This window comes from Corvus moneduloides, chromosome 11 (genome assembly GCF_009650955.1).
Source record: "Corvus moneduloides isolate bCorMon1 chromosome 11, bCorMon1.pri, whole genome shotgun sequence".
In the NCBI taxonomy this organism is placed as follows: domain Eukaryota; kingdom Metazoa; phylum Chordata; class Aves; order Passeriformes; family Corvidae; genus Corvus; species Corvus moneduloides.
Window position 1 is genome coordinate 8271736 of NC_045486.1, and position 24783 is coordinate 8296518.

At 41.0% G+C, this 24783-nt stretch overlaps 1 protein-coding gene across 2 annotated transcripts in view; it reads right to left on the minus strand.

Annotated features, from left to right (window-relative positions):
- Positions 1 to 15411: 15411 nt before the first annotated feature.
- PTPRG (protein tyrosine phosphatase receptor type G) overlaps positions 15412 to 24783 on the minus strand; it is a 402551-nt gene continuing 393179 nt past the window's right edge. For both annotated transcript variants that reach the window (XM_032121374.1, XM_032121375.1), the window contains exons 27-29: positions 24455 to 24597; positions 21297 to 21432; positions 15412 to 20572 (exon numbers count right to left, since the gene is read on the minus strand). In XM_032121374.1, the coding sequence (XP_031977265.1) occupies positions 20426 to 20572; positions 21297 to 21432; positions 24455 to 24597 (426 nt within the window). In that variant the 3' untranslated portion in view covers positions 15412 to 20425. The remainder of the gene's footprint in view (positions 20573 to 21296; positions 21433 to 24454; positions 24598 to 24783) is intronic.

The window sequence follows — 24783 nt, forward strand, 5'->3', positions numbered from 1 at the left end:
TGCAGCAGGCCTACAGCGCAGTCTGAGAGCCATGAAATCCCATCAGAGAGAGCAGCTTGTGGCCATCGCCTTGGCTTCTGGCAGTTTTTTTTCTATCAGCTGCAGAGGCTGTCAACAGCATTTCAATCAACTGCACAAGCCCTGTGTGAAGCTGCTTTAAGTCACCACAAGCTAAAAGGCAAAGGCATGTAAGGAAATGCCCTCCAGAGCAGGAGTGAGCTAATAAAGTTTCAAACTTAGGAGGGTAAAAAATGGGCTTCTAATTCCTCTTTGCCCTCACATTCCAATATTCAGAGACTAGCTCTCAACCTTTCTGTTGGCAGGTCCCCTATCATTCCCTGTTCTGCATTACAAAGTGTTGTCTTCTCAGTAGCAGTAATATTAGAGCTGAGATGAAGCTCATAAATGGTAGGTCAACTCAACAACACATTCCTGTATTTGCGTTTTGGGTTTTTTGGTAGCTAAAGGTGTGTATTTGGTGTGGGAAACATTGGTACACATGTGGAAATCCTGTGTTGTTGAAAAAAAATTCCAATACATTACTCTATGCTTAGACAAGCTAATGTAATCTGTGTGTGCTTGTTGGAATTGCCCCCAGACATCAGGAGACCTGTTTCAGGTGAATCAGAAACCAAACAGCAGACCAGGATGGGCTCAGCACCCATCAGCTGGTGCAAAAATAGTTCATACTAGAGACAACTGGGCCAAGTTCAGAAAAAGAGTTGGAAGACCTGTGTGAAGAGGAAGAACTGAGAGCTGTGTGTGTGAGGGCACAGAAGTGGTGGAACTCCAGCTGGTTTGTGTGTCTGTCAAAGTGTGGTATAAAACTGTGCATCAGGCCAGGCCAGACTCTGTCCAGTGTCAAAGGAAAAAATAATGTTCTTGATAAAAACATGTTAACAAGACAATATTTTCTTCATGCTTCAGGTAGGGATAGAAACCTGATAAATAGAACAAATCTAAGAAAATCAGTATTCAGCTGCAATTTTTTTCTTTTTTTCTTTTGAGAAAAATCCTGTAAATATAGAAAACTAGCCTAGACAATTCTTCAGACAGTTTGCTGATACACCCACTCAGTCTTGTCAAGGGGATACATGCCCTAACAGGTGCTCTCCATCAGTAGTGTCTATGGTATAGCTACTTCTTTTTGAAGAGTTCGTGAAAAGAGTTTGGCCCTTAAGTAATAACATTAAGCCTTCTCTTAAAAAAAAATGTGTACAGGTCTCTACTGACTTTAACAGATGTACCGGTAGTTGAATGTTTGACAAATAATTATAGTAACTATTTACAGTAATTAGCTTGAATCTAATTGCTTCTCAGCATGTTAGGATAGTAAATTAAAACTTTATTTCAAACAACTCCTGTTGTGTGTTTTTCCTAAACTGCATGCAGGAAACCCAATTAGAAAAACCTCTTGGAGAACCACCATTCTCTGTTCCTGTTTGGAGTACTTTGAATGGAGGTGCTTAGCTTTGATCTTAAAACCAGCACTTCACTTACCCGTGTAGACTGGATATTTCTTCCCCAGAATGGAGAGCAAGCTCCTCCTGAGAGCAAAAAGGTGCATGTGAACAAGAGGGACAAAAATACACTTTTTGGCTCCTAAGTGAGAGAGTCATGTGAGATGGTTTATACAAGGGAAGGCTGATTTTCCCTGGCTCCCTCCCTAATCAGTACGGAGAGCTCAGCGCTCTGTGACCATGATGTTGGCTCGAGGCTGAGCATTTGTAGCTGCTGGGAAGGACCAGAGGTATCGTTCTTTACAGGCTATGTAGGGAGCTTTGAGAAACTGCTTTCCTCAGACTGGTGCCTGCAATTATGTACCTGATCAGTGTCTAACCATCTGCTTCAAAACCATTCACAGCTTTTGTCTTTCACACCCTAGTGGAGGTTCATTGGAATTCCTCAAGACTGACTTGGCCTGCTGCACAGACAGAAAGTCTGTCAGCTTTGGCCTGCTTTGAGATTCCTGTTTGAAACCATAGCAAATTTACTGAGCAGCAGGTCAGTGCCTGCTGATTTCATGTGAATTCAATCACATGCAAGTACTGCTGGTTATTTAAACACTCTTCCAACTGCATTCACACCATGCTTTGAACAACCCGGACTATTCAGCTTTGCGCTCTGGGATGATGATGGACACCATCTTCAATTTCAGGCCATTTGCATTGGGTGTACAAGTCACCCTATGACTTTCAGCCACTGTAAGTAATGCTATTGCTATCTGGTTGTACATTAAAATTGTCTTATTCTGTAATGATGATATATCTACAGCAGGAAAAAGTACTTTGAATTTTAATACCTGCATTTATACGACTGTCAAGATGCCTGATATTAATAGCTTGACTTTTACTGTAAGCAGAGGTAGAAGAAATAACATCACCTTCACAGTTCTGGCACAGTTTCCTTATGAGCTGAATTCTCAGCCCATCATTTCTGGTTTTTGCCATACAAATCTGAGCAGTGGTGTTCTATTTTTTTTATTTCTGTTTAGATTTTGAATGCTTTTATTGTGAGTTTCTTCAATTCCAGAGAGAAATTAGAAATGCAACAATGCTTCTCTTATTGCATGACACCAACATTTATTGACAATAAAAATAACTGAACTTGCACAAGAAGCTATTTTCTAATAAACCCTTTTACTGGGTTGTTGTTATGAAGCTTGAGCTTTTCATTTTTTACAAAAAAAGCCCCACTTTTTAAAGAAAGGTCACTCAATCTTTTTAGAAAGATTTAATGAATGACTTTTCCCACCTCACAGAATTTAGACTTTTGTTGAATTGTTTCCGTTCCTATTAAAGCTTCACAAAAATGTACCTTCTATTATATTTCTTCTAATAGGTTTCTCAGCCTTATAACTATAATAAATTTGTCAGTCTAGCTTCGCTGAACACTGGAGTTGAAAATCCTACCACAACAGATTAGAAATATAACCATTTCTAAACCCTTTGAAGAAGTTTTACCCTTTCTTTCAACATCTTTTATATACTCAGCAATTCAATGAAAATAACCTTTCAGAGTCATTCTTTAAACTCTCTTTCTTGGAGATAGCACAGTCAAGCTATTTGATCAGTCAGTCAGAAAACCCTAGTTCTGTTCCCATCTCTGCCAGAGTGGATTCATAGTCTGAACCAACTCGCTGAAAACCAATGTTTTCTTAAGTACTCATTCAAAGGAAATGACCAACTTGACCCACGCAGGACCTGATTTTTAGAGCAGGTGAGTGCCCAGACCTAGAATTTCAATAATTTTGAGCAGTGCCCTTAGCACTGCTAAAAAGATTTTTAAAAAAGTCTAATAGTATCTTGTTTGGTAACCAGAAATGAAAAGCCTCAGAAGAAGCCTTTATAGCAGATTTTAAAAGATATAAAAATACCTTTTTTTTCTTTTTTTCTTTTCCTAATCTCTTTCCTCTATTTTGTTACTATGAAATTTGGTTGTTGGTTGTGGTTTTCCTTTTTCTTCTTTGAAGAGAAGTTACATTTTTTTAGAAACACAAAATACTGGTTTGATAAACAATTCTCTTCAGGAAATGTCTTAAAATGTGAGAGAATGTAACAAAACCTTTAGAATATTAATAACCATCCTAAAAACAGAGAAGCAGGGAGCATGATCACATAAATCTAAGAAAAGCAAACGGCATCTATACAGCTCAAGCCTTCTGTTATAAAAAGAATCAGCTTTGCTTTATAACACTGTGAAATGTCAATGTATCATATTTCCTTTGTATGAATGAATGGGAAGGAGAGAGAGGCAAGGGTTATCCAAGTAATATAAAAGCATAATTAATGAATACTTCCAAGGGACACAAACAATCTGCACTAATCCCAAATTGCAGCTCATACTCATACCTTCAATTTAAACCCCTCCCCTCAGGTTTATCCATAATCAGGAAATGGAGGAAAAGATGAATTATCTCACCCTTCTTTACTTTTGAGAGAATTGTTCAGCTGAGCTTCTTGCAAGCCTGTTATGGGTCATTCTACTTATTTGACCAGCTGTGATGGTTCTGTTGTGTTTCTGGTCACCTGAGTTCAAGAGAAATGGTGAGGTATAGGAAAAGCTTTTAGGATGATCAAGAGAGCGAAACAAACTTGTTTTGTGAGAAAAGATTAAAATATTTGGCTTATTTATCAAAACAGAAGCAGGAAGAGTATCTGATTGTTTTCTGCTAACAATAGAATGATAATATTAATATTGGTGAAAAAGAGCTTTTTAAACAAAATTATAGTGCTACCAGAAGAACAAATGGGTGTAATCCATTTGTGTCCCGCGCATGGCCAGAAGGATGGAACTAGATGATCTTTGAGGTCCCTTCCAACCCAAATCACTCTGTGATTCTATAATGAATCTATATATATATATATATAATCAATCTATTGAACAGAAAAGTTTTAGGGAAGTGCTTAAGCATCAGACTTCTAGACAGAATAGAGAGGGAGGGAGAATGGGGTCATTTTAACATGGACCTTCACCCATCTGTGACTGGGAGTCTGAGCCATGGCTTTCTGGAGACCTTTGGAGGGAAGCCTGACTTGCAGAGCCTTTCCAATGGCAAGTTTTTCATAGCAAACCTGTTCAGTTGAGCCATGCTGGTGAAATACCAGAATCCCATCACCAGCGTCAATACTGGCCAGCGTCAATACAGTCAGCTTCTGGCCTTCACTGAGAATACTTGGAAATGAAAGCTCTGAGTCACCTGCTGCTCTGTGCCTCTGGCTATGGATACTATTGCAGAGGGAAAACCTGTAATAAACCACACAATGCGCAACTCGTGCAGTCGGCTTGGCTCTGCCTGCCAAGCTAGCCTGCTTGTGTTGACACCAGTGCTATGAAGTTGTGCAGGGCACTGTTACTCCATTCAGGCATTTGGAGGAGAATGTTTTGAACACAGCATCTCTGTGTTGTGAAGATCTTCCTATCTGCGTAGGCTTCCTAATGTAACCTTCTATTTGCTGTGATCTCACTATGGGCTTTACATTACAAAGTCCTATATGACATTATTTGTAGGTGGCTGTTTGTCTGAACTTCCTTCATAGCCTCAGGCACAGAAAGGCAGGTGAATTTTAATTTTTAGCTTTCATGTTAGTTTTCAAATGCTGTCAGTTTAAAATATTTAAATAACAGCAAGTTCTAACAGCATTCTCAGATTTTCTTGCACAGTTGACTGTCTTTGGCCTTACTGAATGAGACTCTATTTATGATAAGAGTTATGGACAGCACTGTGGGGGCCAGGCTTTGAAATAGCTGGGTAAAAATGTCAGTGCTGCCATTTACATGAATAGGGTCAATGCTTGCTTTTCTGTCATTTATGTTTCAGCTTAGCAATAATGTAGTAAAGGAGACTTTCTTTGGAAAGATGAAGCAGTAAGAAATATGAGAAAATAAATACATTCTAAGGAATGAGAAAATTACTTTTCCTTAGGGAGTATAATTTATTTTCTTCATTAAAACTTATCAAAGAATGACATCAGTTGATGGTTGGTGGTTTAGTTTCAGAAAATGGGCATGATGGGCAAAAGCTGTAGAATTACAGCAGTTTATGTCAGCTTTTTAAAGGGAATGATTTTCTATTTCAATGAGGCTTATGTGTTCGTACTCTGTGTGTGTGCATGCATTTAGCTGTGCACACATGCATGCACACATCTCTATTTCCAGTAATTTTTGAAGCTGACCAATTGCAACCAAATTTAACATCAAGTTAAATAGTTTACTAGTCCCAAAGACATCAAAGTTATAAAAGTTTTTTTGAAAATAGATGGCTGTTCAGAGAAAAAGAAAAGTAGTAAGGAGAGCTTACCATTTGTAAGATGTCAGAGGGCTCATCTAGGTTTTTTCCTGCCAACTCAAATCTATAGAAAACCAGGCTTCTTGGTTCTGTTACTCATAGAGCTGCTTATCTACTTAGTATTTTTCTGCATTTAAAGCAAGTGGAATGAAACCAGTTTATATAGGGAATCAAACGATCTGTTGCTAAAATATGACTGGTGTATTAATCAAGCCATTACTGAGATGCTCTAAATTTCCTCTCTGGAAATGGCTCTCTGTAATTGGGTAATCTCTCAAAATAATTTGTGATACCTTTTTACACATTGTGCCAACTGGAATAATCAAACAGGGCTGATTAAAATTATGCTTTCCAGTTATATTTGAAAAACGTGTATAAGCTTTATATATTTTGAATTGTCTTAATACTGTTACAGACTCTGAGAAGAGACTGTTGTCTCTGCACTAAAAGACACATAAGCAAGTGTAGAAATGGTTATTAATGTCTGTTCATGCGTGAGATAATGTGAGTGTTACTTGTAGGAAAGATCATGAAAGCATGTTTGAGATCCATGGCTAAATCCCACAAAGCATGCTGAAGGTAGCAAGGTACATCACCACAAGGTAATCTCTGCCAGTAAAGGATAATTTCCAATTTATTACTTGTGTTTAGAATAGAGTGGAAAGCAAATACACATCTAAGGAAAAGGGGAGGTTTTATTCTCCCTTATAGTTTATTGAGAGTTTTTCTTTCATTGTGTGGTCTCATTGCATATGCTTGCAGGACTATAAGGAAATACAACTCTTGCAAGGCTGGAAAGTTGTGATAACATGTCTTCCTTCTCATCACCTACCTGGTGTAGTCATTTGCTTTAGATTTCATTCATTGCTCATAGAAAAGCAACTGGATTAGTTTTAGAAAATGACTCAGCATGATATGGGGGTAAGGAGGAAGAGAGACAATGAAAGATCTCACAGCCTACAAGACTGAGATTTATTGTAAATGTGGCTTGGGAAAATTGTTTACTTTGAGTAAGATTTTTAAAAGGTAGTTAGGTTACTGGCTACTTTATGGGGCAAAATATATGTAGAAAATAAGATTAATCTCAGTGGAAACACTAAGTTAGAAATGGCATCATTCATTGTGAACTGTAAAAATGTTCTGCAAAGCCCCATTTATGGAAGAACAAGACAACATCATAGGAGTTCTTGAGAAAGAACTAGGAGAATGGGGTCATTTTAACACAGACCTTCACCCATCTGTGACTGGGAGTCTGAGCCATGGCTTTCTGGAGACCTTTGGAGGGAAGCCTGACTTGCAGAGCCTTTCCAATGGCAAGTTTTTCATAGCAAACCTGTTCAGTTGAGCCATGCTGGTGAAATACCAGAATCCCATCACCAGCGTCAATACTGTTGTCAGCTGCTGGTCTTCATTGAGAGAATACTTGGAAATTAAAGCTCTGAGTCACCTGCTGCTCTGTGCCTCTGGCTATGGATACTATTGCAGAGGGAAAACCTGTAATAAACCACACAATGCTTTATTTGTGGAGTCGTGCACGAGACTTGTGCAGTCGGCTTGGCTCTGCCTGCCAAGCCAGCCCCCTTGTGTTGACACCAGTGCTATGCAGGTGTGTAGAGCATTTGCTGTCAGGGTGCAGGACTGTGATCTGTTTGCCAGTGATCTTCCAGGCAGATTTTCCCAACATAGACTGAAAAATCGGTATTACCGAGAGTATAGGAAAATTCAGACTGTGTCCTCTTTTTAAGAAGGGACAATAGAGGATACCCAGAGAAGGTGACAAAGAGCAGCAGACATTAATTCTTACCAGTCTTTGGTAGTCTGTAGAGCAGGCACATCCTGAAACAGAGATCGTATCCACATCTTTGTGCTTACTTCTCAGTTTAAACTTCATGTAAATGTCTGAGGATAAGGTAAAGAGTACTATACATAAATAAAGACCCAATATGCCTCTTTATTATACATTCACACTGCTGCTGTGGATGCATGTGGATCCACAGCTAAGGTCCCAGTACACTTCTACAACAGAATAATTACTATTTATCATTAATATCTTTGTTAGAAGACTGAAATAGGTTTGCCTAAAATTGCTCAGGAAAATATGCAGTAACACTGAAAGCCAGGAAATGTAGTGATAAGGTGACAGAAAAATCTTGGCTCTGCTGAAGTCAAAATGAACTTTGCCCATGGCTTCCATAAAGCCCAGATTTTTTCCTCGAGAGTCTGCCCAGACCAGCTGCTCTTCCTGGATGTCCTGAGAGTGTCTCTTGCCCAAATGGGCTCCAAGGAAAGGTGTGCTGTCATGAATTCAGAACAATGAATTTTAACAAGCATGTATGTACTGTGGATGACTGTACTACTCCTTTTGCAAAGAACCTACTCTTTCCAGCTTTGCTATTCATTTTCACAAAGCTAGATGCTGCAGCTGAGCACTTGTGGCTGTCAGTGTTCTCATGCCACCTTGTGAGGGAAGACTGGCAGAAAACATTCAAGTGCAGAGGATTTTGTAAAAAAAGAGGTTGACTTGCTATTTAGATAGCACTGGAAAGTGACTGTTATGAAAAATTGAAGACTTGAGCATACACCACTTTTTTTCTCCAAGCTTTTCCCTCTTCTGTACACACAAATCAGGAAAAGAACCACTCCCTATCCTTTGGGGATTTCTTAATCCATTTTACAGCAAATGCTTCTGCTTGTAGGGTTAGGACTTTGTGTTGTGACCACTTTAGTGAAATAAATCTATGAAGAGCATGGCCCAGAAGGGAAGCACAGTTTAGTGCACTGGTGAAGCTGTATCCTCAGACACTCAACAGCACTCCTGTGAAAGGAAGATTGAAGGCAACAACTCAGGGATGGGCGTTGCTCTGACCTCACTGCTGCATTCAGCCCCACAAGGCTGTGTAGAGCTCTTCTCACTCTGAAGATTGTTAGTGAACTCTTGGTCCTGTTCCTAAACCTGTCTGTACCAATACAACAGCAAGAGCTCAGCTTCTGCTACAGGCATCAGTTGCCATGTGGGAAAATGCAGCATACAAATTATTGATAACCACGTCCTCTCTGAAGAAGAAGCGGACCTCTCCAGAATATCAAGAGTGTATGATAAAATTCAACGAGGAACGCATAATGAAGCCAGGATTAGCTGCACAGAGAAACTGTTTAGTGCCTGAGTCCTGCCTGTTTTTGCTGTAATCTGTTGCAGTTGATACTACAGCCTTATAATGAGGTTAGCTTATGAATTATTAATAGATAATATGAACATCTAGCAGATAAGGATAACATGGGTTACAAGCTCATCAGCAGATAATGCTCTATTGCAGTAATAACCAACCTGCTGAACCAGTGCTGCAGAGGTGCCACCCTAGAGGGGATGTGGATTTAGTGACACAATTTTCCAAACCCAGCGTGGAAGACCGGAATATATATATATATATTCCTTTCCTATGAGAAGTTAACCTACAAAGATACTTCCTGCTCTGCACCATGGCTGGGACAGACCTTTAGTTGTGTGGATGCATCCTACCTGGAATAACTGTAGGTTTTTCTCCATATTGCTTTGCAAAGGTACCTTGTATCCTTCTCAGGAAACTGAAGTCAACAAAGCAGTGGATAGGAAGGATTTTAGTCAATAAATTGGCTTGTCTTCTGATATTATGGCCATAGATAAAATTAAACAGAGAAATCCCTGAACCCACAAAACCCAGTACAAACCCATTCCCCAGACAATAGCGTTTTCAGTCATTAAGTGGGAATAACTTGCACCAATAGGATTATGATGCCTGAAAATGCACCATACTAAAGTAAAATTAGTTTAAAAGGTGGGAACAATATCATCATCATGTAGCTTTCTTGCAGGGCCGAAAATAGTTTTAATAACTTCATTGTTGGAACTAGTATAAAAATATAAAAGCTCTCCTCCCCCCCAATACAGCTGTGATTGTCTTAAAAGCAAGACCTCTGGGTCTAGAGGGCCCTTTTGGTGTTCCCAGCCTATGAAAAATGAGGGCTATGGCAGACAGCTGAAAATTAGCAATGCAGAGTGTTGAAATCTCATTCAGAGGTGGGTGTATTTCAGAGTACAGAACCAAATGGGAAAATTCGTTTTATGGAAAGTTAATGCATCATGCTGCCTAGGAAGGATGCCGAGAGGTGGCACAGGAAAATCAATAAAAATTGAACGGCAGGCAAAATGTGGAATAAGAGCTCTAAAAGGCAAAGAATCCGAAGTTAGTATTACCTTTTTGGGACATGCTTTTTAGACTTATTCAAAAGGAAATTACATAATGGGACTTTACTCTCTGTTTTGGGTACGGACCACTGTATGGTCTGAGGAAGAAAAGAGGGTGAGACATGATTCAAGCAGAAAATTTGGGCAGGGGTAGCTGTGTGTTCTCAAGACACCAGCCCTGCTCAGGGCTGTTCATTGCTGAGGCTGTCATTAAATGCCTGGCAATAACAAATATCTGCTCAAAGCAACTGAAGTGGTGAGTTCTAGGCCAATTGTGAGAGAATGGACTTTCCTGATCTGGCTCAAAGTCTACAGGGATGCAGCTGCCCCAAAACAATTTTGTGAACAAACTGGACACCACCAGGAGGGCATTGGACTGGGTCAGCACTTTGTGCCATGCGTCTGTGACTTTGTGGCAATTTGCAAAATTGGCTTTATCATCTTGTGCACTGTTGTTTTACCCAGCTACATGCAGTGACAGGGGCATAAAACCAGAAAGAAATAAGGGCATAAAAAGTGGGGGTGTACTAGTATTTCTTATTTAAGAACTTCAGTGTAATTTGAGCAACTAAATGTCATTTATATTAAATCTCCATGTTATTTTTGCTTGTCATTTTGGAGCTTATTTATTTTTCTTTTTGTTCTACCTTTTATGTGACAAAATTCCAGCTTAATATCTTTTTTTGGCAGTTACATACTTTATCTTCATGGTGGATACCAGCACAACAGGGTGTTTCAGAAGCTATTGAAGCTGATGAGTCAAAGACCAGTCATTGATCTTCACTGGGGACTGGAAGGTGCTGAGCCCTCGCTGATCAGACACCCATGGCTCAGGCTGGAGAAATTGGAGGAGAATTTTGACAAATAGAGAGAACTGTGTTGTGACAGGGCTCTGCTCATCTGACCAGGTTAGCTTGAAGCAGTTATTCTTCCTAATACACACTGCTAGGAGGCCAGTAGTGCTTCTGAAGTCCATATAGGATCTATAGCCTGAGAATAAACAAGCCACCTGCATCCTTTTTATTTCAGAAAATAGGGGAGAAAAAAAAAGGTGCAAAGATTTACTTATGGCCAATTTCACAGGCTGCAATCAATTTACAGGTCACTGGGAGACTTTCAGGCAAAGGCATAACACGTGTCTGACAGGCTCAAAGTAAGAGGCTATCTAGAAAATTGGATTTAAGTTATAAGGAAGCTTGTTTAAAGCACTAAAATTCAGAAGGCAGAGCCTTTCATAACCTAAGGTACTGAACCTTTAAGAGTTTTTATGATTCCACCCCAGTCCAATAATGGTGTTTTTCAGCTTGAAGTCTAGTATTAAGCAGCACTAAGGACTTTCCTTGCTAGTTGCAAAGTGTGATAACCTTTCTATACCTAGATAAATAAAGTGTCACCTTTTATTCTGTGTCACCATTGTTATACAGCTACATATATTACAGCTGCAAGCCAACAGCCTCTTTTGGTCACAGTCACAGTGTATTCAGACTCATGAACGAAATGATATTTAATTGACATTGACATTAAATGGTATTTTAAGTTAAAATGTTCATCTGATGATCAGACTCAGAGTTTGTCCAACAGTTCTGACACTGAGCCAATACCATTGAAGATAATGATTTGAACCTGTTAGGAGAATGAAGCAGTGTGGGGCTGCATGTAATGAAGGCCTTGATTTATTGTGTTTCTATGGTTTTCTGGTCTTCTTGATGTGTGCTGATGAAACACGATAAGCACCTTGTTACAGAAAAATGCTCATTTATGTAGTACATGAAGGACACCCCCATTCCATCCCTCTTGTGCACCCCATGGGAACTTCTTAGCAGAGAAAAAAAGCCAGGCTTTCCTTAAGAGACCGTAATTTCCCTCTCATGCATTGGCTGAGAGAAGACTAAAGATCTCATTTTATCCTTCAATCAAGCTCATCAGCTCTCCCTTTGCTTTTCCTTCTCAGCAAAGAAACTAGAGAGGATCATAGCCTTCCCTCTCATGGGAGGGGCCTGCAGCATCTCAGAACTCTAGACTGACTGACAGAACCTCAGGTTGGGAGACTCTGGGGGCCTGTGTGATGCATGGCTGAGAAGCCACTGTTCCTCTATTATGATGGGAAAATATTTTTAAAGATTCTGTACTAGGATTATTATTTGGGCTTTATTTGGAAGTTCCCACTGTGGCCTCAGTGTCTCATTCCCTGCCTGAGCAGGGAATTCCCTGCGTGAGTCAGAGTCTGCTACTCTCGTCTTGCACACAGGGCATCATTTTAGAACAAAAACCCCACTGAAACAGCTGATGGGGGGCTGTGCCACATTCCTTATATTGAGCCTTGGGCTTCCAGCCAATAATGCCTTCTTCCAAGACAAAACACACACACCTTCTGCCTTTCTTCTGATGTTGACCCAAAAACTTTCTCCCTTTCAGCAGCTTCTTAGACAAAGGAACAAAGTATTTATGATTAGATCTAGTGCAAGGATATCCTGTGATATGGGACACAGGACCAACAGGGTTTGAATTGGGGAGTGACAGAAATGATGATCCATGCAGAAAGCACAGCTCACAGACACAGGGAAATGTGAAATATTGGAAACGGCTCCCATAAGAGGCATGGAACTGAAATGCAGAATCTTTTCAAAGTTCAAAACCACAGCATAAAACATGAATGAAACAGGCGTTGACTCCTAAACAAGGATTTCAAGACATAAGGAAGATAACAACTTCAGAAAGAAAAGCAAGCCCAGTGACTGTCAGATTAATTGAACACAGTGTCAGGAAAGATTGCTTTGTGAAGTGTTGCTTCTTAAAGTATTACAAAGTCAGACATCAAAAACATTGATTGGCAGCAAAGGGGAACAGAAAACACCGGTGATCAATAAGGTGGCTGCCAGCAGATGGGGGTGACGTGTCAGTGCAGGAAGCACTTTGTGGTGCTTCAAGTGGCTAGGTAATAGGACTGGGACCAAGCCATTGATCAAAATTATTTTTATATTATAGAAGGTCTTCTGGCATTTGAATCAATTTAATAAAAACGTTGCTATTATTTGTGACTGTGTAGGATGACTGCTAGCAGCCTCTGGAAGCTGTTTATTACAGAAGTTGGGATCTCCTGATAGAACCAATTAATTCAGGCATATTGTTAGTAGTGGGAAGTGCTGATAAATCATATCTCTGTTGCCAAAGTTTTAATGAATGACTTACTACATCTTTCCACTTGATACAGGCCTCAGCCAGGCCTCTTCCCTGTGCATTCCCAAGCATGGAATCCAAGTACTTTCTCCAAGGCTTTGCCTTTTCTCTTGTCCTCCACTCCTGCCAGTGTTGCTCACCAGGAGGTCTCAGGAGGGCCTCCTGGAGCAAATGCTGCATGACCTTGGCAGTGCAGGGAGCTCTGCCCCGTTTGTTGTCTGTGCAATGACGACCTGGCTGGCAGCAGCTGGGGGCTCACCTCAGAGCTGCTACTGTCTAGTGGAAATGCTGTTTTTTCATTTAAGGAGCTGCCTTGGGGTGTCCTGATTTCTGCAGCTGTTACAGAGCTGTTTTTCTTGTTCCATTGCTGCCCCAGGTCATATTCCCACTACCTGACTCCTACATTCCTTGTGGCTAGTCAAACTCTGGTTTTTGCCGTATCTATCAAAGATGTAGGAAGAGTTATAACCCTTTCTTCAGGACTGGTGATTTAAGTACCAGGAGACAAGCCCCATAGCCTCTCTGCTCCTGCCTCTTCTAGGCCCTCTCTCCATCATTTCACCAGGCAGTGTCCCACTTCATCCTGTCTTTGCTCAGAGGATTTCAGTGTGGTTACATTTTTTTGCCTATGTGGTTCTCTCTTCCCAGAATGAGAGGTTTTAACCCTGCCATGAGCAGACTGGTAGGTGTCCTTACCTGGTCCCAGCGTAGAACTGCCAGACCTGCAAGTGTCTACTTTGCAGCAGGTGGGGTTGGCTCATGGTCAGCTTGCCATCTACTCCATCCTTCAGGCACTTCCAAGACAAGCAGGATTTACACAACTCTTTTCCCATATTGTTGCTGGGAAGTGTCGTGTACCCACCTACCTGTGCATGCAGGGGCTGCCATCTTCTCCATGGAGGTGAAACAGCCAAGCTGGGCAGAGGAACTTTTGCCTGGGTGCCTGCTTCTGGACTGAAAAAGTTATAGAGGGCACTGGAGGTGCTGGAGCATCCCCCAGAGCAGGTGTGGCAGGCTGAGAAGCAGCTTGCTGCTGCTCATCCATGAGGCAGCAGGACCTGCTGGTGGGCTGGTGTCGAGCTGCTACTGGGGTGCAACATGAGGCAGCACCCTGGAGCAGGGGCTGGAGGGAGCATGCTACAAGGTGGGGTGCTTGGCAAGGGTCATCAGGCTGTTGTGCGGTGTCCCACTGATCACAGTTCCCATCCAGTGTTCCAGGATCCCTCTTCCTCCCAGTCAACCAGAACACAGACCTTACAGGTGAGAATACAGCAACACAAAAGGCAGCAGATGTAGTGTATTGATTTTAACCAGCAATTTTATATCAACAAGCCGTTTGAGTTATTGATGTTTTTCTCCCTGTGCAGGTGCTGCTCCAGAGGCTGAGTGCTGCCATGTTGCTGAAGGCTCTGCCAGCCTAGGCAGCCATTGTGCCAGCAGCAGATCGCAACAAGAATCTGTCCACAAGCCTGAGCAGTTTCCCCCCAAGAAAAACAAAAAAAGTAACACAGCCCTGAGCACAGAACCAGAACAGGAGGTAGTGTGTGGAGCTGCCAAGGTTTTGTTGCAAAACACCAACAGCATCGATGGCGTCATGTGTGCCCACCTCAGTGACACCTTCTGGCTAGAGCAGCAAGGATGCGTGGCTACTAATGCACTCCATGGGGAATATTTGCTGCCTTGACTCTTGGATTTGGAACATCTGTATCCCCCCCAGTCTGTCTGAGATGGGAATGAGTACTTCTGCTTTTCCTGACACAGCGCTGGGGTTAGTGAGCAATGCCATTTATCATGGTAAATCGGGTGATGGTGGCTTGGTGGAAGCCCCTGCTCCTCCAGGCTGGTAAGCCAGAATTAGATTGAAAGAAGGGCACGTCAAAGGAGCTGGCAAGAAAGCTCAGGATCTGAGGTCCTGCTCAGAAAGGAGACAGTCCCCCTTCCAAAAGGGATTTTGATGGGTTACAATTGACTGGGGAGGAGCACTGGTGGAGAGGGACAGGGTTATTAACTGGCAGCTCTCTAATAGTTGGAGACAATTAAGAAGGGAACAGTGAACTCCACTGTCCCTGACAGTTCCCAGCTGAGTACTGCTTGGAAATTTGAGAACCAATTAAAGCAGGCTTAGGATCTCATCATTCTTCCTGCACGCCTGGGACAATGAAATACTGACTCCTGCATCTGTTCCTTTTGTGTACCTGATGCAAATAAGGAAGAAGTCTGTAAATACATCAAAAAACATACTTTATTTTATGTATAGCAATACAATTTACATATTAAATAACACTATAATAGAATGATTTGATATAGTTTAACATAACAAAAAGATTCTTCAAGTTACAAAAAAACCCCAAACAAAAACCAAAAATGAACAAAAAGTCTCCCTCCAAATACTCCCTCCCACCCTTTCCCCAAACCAAACACCACATTTTTATTTTTTTTCTGAATGGATCAATGAGACAAACGTATCCAGTGACTGGCTAAGTCTAATTCCTATTGCACACACTGACAATGGAATAAAAAAAAAAAATCCAACTTTCACAATCACTGCCCCAAAGAAATGACATTTGTGGAAATCTTTTTTGGAGTGTGATGATGGTGTCTCACTACCTTGAAACACAGAAGGTTTGTATTCACATAGCCACCACAGACCTAGGAAGGAGGTGAAACTAGAAAAAAATTAGCTTTATATGAAAATATAAAATTCTATGATTATATACCATAGATACAAAGTTCCCAGAAGATGCTTATCCAAGCAACAAAATATTTACAGTTTTAATGACTTTGCTATTTTAAAAATGAAGGAAAAGAAAATAGGAGTACACATGAATGCTTCAGTCTTTAGACACAATGGCTGCTTGCTAGTCTCAAGTGTTCTAACAAAACAAAAAAAGTCACTACCCCAAATGTTGGAGAGTTGTGACATTGTATAAAATTGACTATCTCCTCTTTTGGAGACGTTTATTCTTAAAACTCAAGACATTTTTCTTGAAATTAATTATCCTCTGTAGAAAATGCTTCCCTTTGCAAATAGTTAACAAAAACACTAAAAACAGTTTAACAGCTAAGACAAGGTAGAGGCCAAATCTCTCTATTACAGTTCCTCTCTTTCCTTATTTTTGCATTCCTTCTCCTTTGATAAGTAAAGCCAATGTAGTTCACATTGTTAGAATGGCAACAAAGAGAAGAAGAGCAAAGGGGTAACAGCAAGTTACATCTGGAAAAAAAAAGAAAAAAAAGAAAAAGAAGAAAGCAATGCGGTAGAGTAATAGGCATTTTCCCTTCATGTAAAAACTCACTGGAACCATTTGAACATAAACTTTGGAATACAAGATCTAATGTCAAAAGACATGAATTTGAGAAAGACTGCTAAATCTTCAAGACAACTAGATTTTTTTTAAAAAGTAAGTTGATTTTGTTTTGCTGAGAATTAGTAGCATGTATCTTTGGTAGAATAGATATCTGTGTTTTTTAGTTTTTAAATAAAATACATCAGCTTTAAAAAAGATTAATGAGAAGGCAGTTGTGCTGTATCATAAAGATACTTCTCCTAAGGTTCCAATGTATCAGTCTGTGTTCAAGCAATTCAAGCAAACAGAAACTGGAAAAGAAATGGAAATTTTGCAGATCCGGTAAATGACTCCACTAATCTAGAAAAGACCCACAGTACAGAAACAGTCACTTACAAGAAGAAGTTTAAGGGGTTTGGATTTTTCTTTTTCCCTGTTTCTAAATTAGCATTTGGAAACAGACACTGAAATACTAAAGACAAATGCTGTTTAAAATGAATGTTCTTTAGACATTGATCCTGCAGAAGACTTGGTGCTTACCCTGCACACCAGAGGGGTCCCACCAGCTCCCCCAGACCTTCCTACCAAAGCCAAGCTCACATATAGGAGTGTTTGGAGGACGGGGTATCCTCAGCCTGCCACCGTTAAGATGGCATAGATTTCCAAGCATTCCCACTTGGAAAGCTTGGCTGCTCTATGGGCTCAAGACACAGTTCATGTCTTTCACACGGTCTGCGGGTGCAGGACACATGCAAGACATGGAGAAATGGTATTTTCTAAATGTAGACACACACGTGTGCTTCAGTCCTTCTGTTCCTTATTTCTCAGGGCTGGTGCTGAGGACCACACCCTGCAGTGATATAGGAATGTTCTCAGGTTCTCTTAATTTGCAGACCTGCACATTGCTTGGGAATGATGCTTGAAAGACATCCTGACTGAATGCCAGGAGCTGGGTACAGTGGGGGAGCTTGGGGTGCCAAAAGCAAGGTGGTGATTTGCAGAGCAGGACTTTGGCCAGACACTCGTGGGAGCATCAGGAGAGCTCATCAGTGCCCATCTCTGAGCAGACATTGCTCCTTCTGCCGCTCACTCAGTCCCAAGGAAAGGGTGCAAACCCCTGTATGAGAGCAGAACTGCAGCTGCTTACAGGAGGATAGATTTGGCTCTTCTGTGTGCTTAATCCTGACCTTCACAAGCAATTTCTAGCTTCACCTCTTCAAGCCTCATGCATCACTACCATCTATTGGCTACCTGGCTGTCAGCACAGCACTTAACATACAGCTCGAGCTCCCTTACGAAGTAATCCATGGACAACTCACAGGACATCAGTGTACATTATTTCCCCATGGATTAAACCCCGAGCAAGTATTTCAGCTGTTGGAAAATGCCAATGCAAATGCATGGATTTCCAAAGCATCTACCAAAGTTCAACCCCCACAGCCTTCATTCATTGATGTTTAAAACTTGTGAGAAGGTGAAGGATTAAAACAAGGGTGTTCAGGCAGTGTGTCACGAACCACAGCTTTCTTCCATCATGCCAGTGAAATGAAAACTAAAGACCTGAAAGTACTGAACAAATCCAACCCTCTTGATGCCTGCAGTAATCTTTGTGTCACTTAGTTGTCAGGGTTTGAATTCCTAACTTCTCCCTACACCTTCCCAGGAACTTAAATACTCTTAGATTGAACTGATCCAACTCATGAGTCCCTTTGTGCTACCAGCTGGCATTGGCTGGGGCCAGGTTCAGGACTGGGGGCACAGGGGGGCTCAGCAGCCTCTGAGGCTGATACAGGCTGGCCAGAAAACCACTCAACAAAACCTTCCAACCCTTGCAGGGAGCAGTACTTGAAAACTTACTTAAACCATTCTGTTACTGGGGTGTAGTGACTGGAAAGCCAGTCCTAACTCCTACTGACTCCCACCTCCATGCAGTGCAAAGGGCAAGCAAACTACAATCTTTGAAACATTCTGCACATTTTATTTGGACTAGCTGTTGCTGGACATGGGAATTCCTTACTGAAACCATGGGCTTATTATATTGTTTGGCATTAACAATTATTGGAATTGCTTGTATGGAGGGATTCAACAAACTGAGAAGGTGACTGTGTAAAAGGTTGCTGATGAATCCTTGAATACCTTGAATCTTTCTCTTAAGATTAAAAGGCCAAATATTAGTACATACCAGTTTTCATAGCTCCTCCACTCTCAGCGAGGCTGTATCAGTTTGCACCTTGAGAGGTTCTGAACCAAAATACCTACTCTCAATATCCTTTTAAGCAGTTTGCATTCAGCTTCCTTGTGAGTGAAAATACACAGAACCCTGCCAAATGTCTGTATTTCAGCAAGATTGGACTGGCAGAAATTAATTGGTTTGCATTTAAATGAAAAAAATATGCTGTAATATTTTGACAAGTTCTGAAAAATTACAATGCATGTTTTCTGCAGTTTAGAAGTGAAGAAACTAATGCCACATATAAGGGATAGTGCCTTTAACTGTACACCAAGGGTTAGGATGGCTGAAATCACGTATTTCCTTTTCCAGGCAGATTCAATAACCCCTCCCTACTCAGCCAAGCTATGAAGAGCACAATAATTTTAATTTTTAGGAGAATTAAGCATATGGTTACTTCTTTTGATAAACAGGGATTGACCTTGTTGAATTTCAACCAAATACAAAGGAAGAGGGAGCCAGTGAGGATATAAACTTGAATGCTCCAAACAATAATTATTTACATAATCTGGGGGAAACCATTTTATTGGGAGGGAAAACACAATAAGGTACATTTATGCTAAATAATTAGTCTGGCAAAAAAAAAAAAGAGGGAGAATGTAACTTTATAGGTAGTTTTTTTATTAGTTTGCTTCACCAGTAAATATGGATCAGTACTTTATGTTTTAGCACTAAAGTATGAAAATTACACACCTGTAAAAATGGCATCTAACAGTTATGAAATTAAGAAACGCCTGTCATCATGTAACATACCATTAGGTGTGAAGTCATATTCAAGAAATAGTAAGGAAATTAGATGTGTTTAAAATATCGAATAGCTTAGTAATGTAAAATATTGCTACCTTCAATATATCTGAAAACAGGTCTGATTTTGGGTTGTAGTAGATTTCTCACTGTATTGGCTCCAATGAAAATAAAACCAAAATACCTTCCCATTGCAGGGCTGGTTAAAAACCAAAATCAACATTTTCCTGAATACATGGGGAAACTTTGAAATTGTAAATTCAAAACTTATCGCCGAGTCCCACATATGAATGGCATCTAATTTATAATTATACTGTACGTAATTTATGTATTCCATGTGAAGCAAGTCTCAGGCCTGTAAGTGTACAACATAGCAATTTGAAACAATACAGAAATAATTGTTTCAGCTGCACAAGGCTGTTACACCTTCACTATAGCTAATAATCACCTGCCACATTTTGTCAAGAAAGGATGAACACTGCTCATCCACTCCACTGGAATGCAAAACACCACTACCAAAACTGTGACGTGATCATTAAATAATAAATATGGTATGAAGGGGTACAGTATCTGTTGTAGAAAGAATCCATCTGGCCTAGCATCCAAGATTTAAGATTCGAGGGTCACTGTAGTTAGCAAAACTTCACTGCATTTAAACAAAACAGAAAAATGTATGTTTGTTGCCATGGAATGTCACATCAGGGCTTGTCTTATATTAGGATATTATAGGCAGTAACACTGATCATATAGTGCAAACTAGATAAAATTGCGTTTCACTGTGTGAAATAAACAGAGGTGCAAATGCTCAGTAGGATACCATTAAGACATAAAATGGCAAAAAATAAATATCAAAACTTTTATCAGTGTAAAAAAGTAATTGGGTTATTGTATAACCTAGAGTCTGGCAAAAAAGGCCTCAAAGAAGTTCACTCAGTCTTCAGAAGTTCTACAAATTAAGTGCCTTTTCAGGTTTCCAATTAGACAAGAGACTCCATGCTTTCTGCGGGATCAGATTCGTCACTGGCCATCACAGCACCATTTTTGTCCAGTGTCATGGGACCGTTTCCATTTTCCTTAGTGCTGACCAAGCTTAGCATTGCCTTATAAAGAAACTGGTACTGTTCCTGGAAAAGAAAGAGCAACTTATTTCAATCCTTTAAGTGTACATAAATGAGTGGCACTAAAATTTGGCATTTCCAGGTAAGGTCATGGGTATTCATTGTCAGAAGCATACACATAGCGAAGAAATAGACTTAGAACAATTAACTCTGTTCATCCAGTTTAACCTTGTGAACCCAAACTCCAGTTTTGGGTAGATTATACTATTTCTGATATACTATTAAACACTACAGGAATGCAGGACAAAACCTGAGGCCACAGCTCAGCCCCAGGTCACTCCCTGGGTGGCAGAACCTTGTACCACGCACACTGAGGCAAGGGGGTTGCTCTTGCTGGACAGTCAGTGAAGAGCCTCATCTCCCTGCAGCTCCACCTGCGGCGAGCATCCCTTCAGACCACAACGTGCCAGGTTTAAAGAGCACAGCTTAGCTCACAGGGCTGGCAGGCAGATGGTGACAAGATGAAAGGTTCTTCTCTGCTAGGACTGCCTGTATAGTGCTCCCCTCCAAAGTATGAGAAATAAGTTTAAGTGCAAATCAGAGACTTACAGTGTGGCTTTGAGGTTAATAAAAAATGACAGCTACACAAAAAAAAGTTCGAATGCAAATCCTGCTTGGTAGCAGATGCTGTAGGGCTTGATAACATACACAATGCATGTTTCAGTTCATGCTTTTGGTCTCAGATGAAACCCTTGCAAACTTTCTATTTATATTCCACTTAAAGACTTACAATGTCTGTAAATACTCCAGGCCGCATAAGATTTATCATCTTTGCCACCTGGAAAACATCAACAGCATTTTCATTCTCCAGCTGCTGAGACAGAGTAGTAAGGGCACACAGAGTTCCCGCTGACACAGCTCCATACCTGGAAAACCACACCAAAAGGAGGAGTTACTCAGAAACACACCTGGGCACTGACACAGGGTCATGAAAATGTTGTTAATAGTCTTATTTGATAACTGTAGTTCATCTTTTTATCTACTAAATGCTTGTTTTATAGTGGCTAATATTTTTTCATTTTAATTTATAGAAGAAATTTGATGGTACACAAGTCATCTCAGGTTATCTGCACTATTCAACACAAAGAACTGTAGCAGCAGCAGAACATGAGCCAGTTCAAAATACCCAGCCTGGAGACTGTAACACTGAAATCACTTCTCCCGCACCAAACAGGCTGAGAGCATCTGCATTACAGTGAAGCATATTTTAAATTCATTAGTGGGAGCTCAAGCAAAACATGAGCGATTAGAAAGAAATGAGACTTTGCCTCTTCCTCCACGTCTGACAATTGCAGAAAACTAAGATGGCTGTGTGGTGCTCACAAGTAAATGGGGCACATCTCAAAGTCTTCCCTATGTCTGATTCATTGGTAAAAGCAACATCCCTGAGCCAGGCACCCAGGAAACATTACAGATTTTGAAGAGTTGAGCTGTAATGTCATGTAATAAAAACCCAAGCAGCAGTTATCCATGAGGAGTATGACTCAGTCCTTGAGATTCCTTGAGATACTGGTCAGGTAGAAAGCTCACTGTGGTAAGCCTGGGGGTGTGCTTGAGCCGCAGGTGCAGGTGTGAGGCACAGCATGAAGGATCCTACACCACAGCTTCTGAGGAGCCTCCACTCTCCTGGTACTCAGGAGACTGAAATTCTGTCCTAGCTGTGCTATGGGTCTGCTCTGTGACTTTGAGAAAGTCAGTGTCAAAATGTTCCCACTGGTAAACGGGGTCATCAGTGCTGACCTGCTCTCTAAGCCATTTGGAGAGCTTTATGTGAAAACTGAAATAATCAGCAAGTGCTCCAATACCATCTTGTATTGCAAGATTACCACTAGGATTTGTACAGCATTCCTGTGGAAATCAAGACACATGCTGACTTAATTTTATATGATTTTTGCAAACTCAAACTCAGTTTACCTAGAAATAGGAAACAGAACTTGGATCACAATAGATGTGCTCTATTGGATGTAAAGTTTACAGAAGAAGCAGCAGCACCATACAGATGGCTGTGATTGATCATTGACAGGGACAGTGGACAATGTGCCCAGTGCTTGTACCTGACTGGACACAACTAAACCCCTCTGAAGGTGTAATGGAATAATTTTCACTTGGGCTGGTAATTTCCAGTTCCCAACAATCTGAAGACTTTTCTTGCAGGAAATTATGCAGCAGATCTTTATCTAGTTACCCACACATGGGCAGTTATATTTAAAAATCTTGACAACTGTCTCAAACTGGAATTTCTGAACTTTTTAAAATGTTATCAAGTTCATCCCACCATGTACTTCCTAAATACCACATGAATTTAGTCATCTGCAAATTCATATATTTGGAATTAATCTGCAGTTGCAATTACTAGTGGATTATGTGATGTAGTTGTTGCGTGTAGCAAAGGGAAATTTTCATTTTCAGCTACATTTGCTTAGACTCCAAGGGAAAGCAGAATCCACATTATGTATTAGGCATAAAAATAAAATAATGGAATATGACAAATAAACCAAAAAAGCAATGTACAGAAAGAATGACTCAGCATTGCAATTTTGATTTTTTTTTTCATCTAGCAATGAAATGCCCAAATCAATAATGCTTCTAATTTTGTAAAACATAATCTTAAATACTGCAAGAGTAGCAAAACCTCACTTCAGACAACCCAAAGCACGAATATTAAAACCAGCCTGGAATTAATCAGTGCTGGTGAAAGGCAACAGAGCTTAAATTCTACTTAAGGAAGATGAAAGGAGTGGTGAGAGAAAAACTACTTGCTTCAGCCCAAGGCACCATTTGCAGGAGTCAGTCAGGAAAAAGCTGTTGCAGCAGTGACACATGGACGTGCAGGGAAAGCTCAGGCAGCACCAGTGGATCCAAGTGTCCTCCTGGGACACCAGCACAGCGCCTGCTCTGGTCACTGACACACCAGAGCATGGTAGTGAGGCTTTTGCAAAGATTCCCAAGACATTCCCACTGATTCTGTTTTGTGGCAGTGACAACATCTAATGGGCTGCAGTGCAGGAGGGCTGCAGGTAGAGCAGGCATTTGTGCTGGCTTGGTGCTTGCTCTTAGGACAACATGAGCACTGTCAGAAGTTGGGCCTCCTTGGGATTTTAAGCACTGAATGACTGCAGGACGTGCTCTGTCCACCAGGAAACAGTTCCTTCAAGGAAATCAGGTCAGACCTAGGCTCCAGCTTCACTATAATGGTATTTTGCAGCTCCATAATGTGTGCAAGTAATAACATGCCATACAGTATTTAGCACAGCTGGTGGGACAATGCTCACCACTGTGCCACAAAAGACACAAGTGTTGGTGGGCCCCCTCCCTCCCATTTGGCACAATATGGGCCCCTTGGAGTGTTTTTGGGGAAGCAGAAGGAGGAAGAATAAATCTGCTTTTAGAAGACCTGGGCCCTTTGTTACGATACTTCTGCTGCTCGTCATGAGACACAGCTGAGCCGAGCTTGTTCTGTCTTGCATGGCACATTAAACCTGAGCTGTTAGACAGGAGCTTGGGCTGTTTTGAAACTTGTTTCCATCAGCCCATATTAGGCTGCTTAAAGCCTTATCTAAACCAAAGCTCTGCTGGGTTCTGAAACAGGTTGTAGGATTTGCTCGGGATACTTCCAGGAGCAGAAGAACCCAAAATGCTTCCACAGCAAACAGCCTCACCTCCTGAGTCCACCTAAGATTATAACCAACATAAAAACTACACTAAGCAAAATGTATTTGGCCTCAGGTGCCAACTGAAAATTCATCCTTGGAAGTTTATATACTCTAAATCTGTTCTGTGGACTACTAAACCTGACCTACTCCATGCACGAATGGACATCAGTCCTATCAAGTGTCTTTTAGCTGAGTGTACAATCTGCACATAAATGGGAGGAAAGTGATGACATACTCATCATGAACTATGGTGGGGCCATCCCTTGTTAAGGCCTCTTCCTTGATTACATTGATAAGTTCAAAGGTACTGCTTATGGGAGCGTCAGGGTTTGGCCATTTGGGACACTGAAAGTGGCGGACTTCCAGAACGTAGTCATCCTGCAATGACAAAGCAGCCTGGCATTAGCTTCCTCCACTTCACAGGCATCCACTCCAGGGACAGAGAGGGAAGAGCCTCACTGCAAACTACAGTGAAAACTTTCTTCTTCCAAACAGTTTACACAGAAAGAGGAAACACAGCTCCAGCATCTCTGTAACAGTGAACACCCTAAAAGAATACAAAGT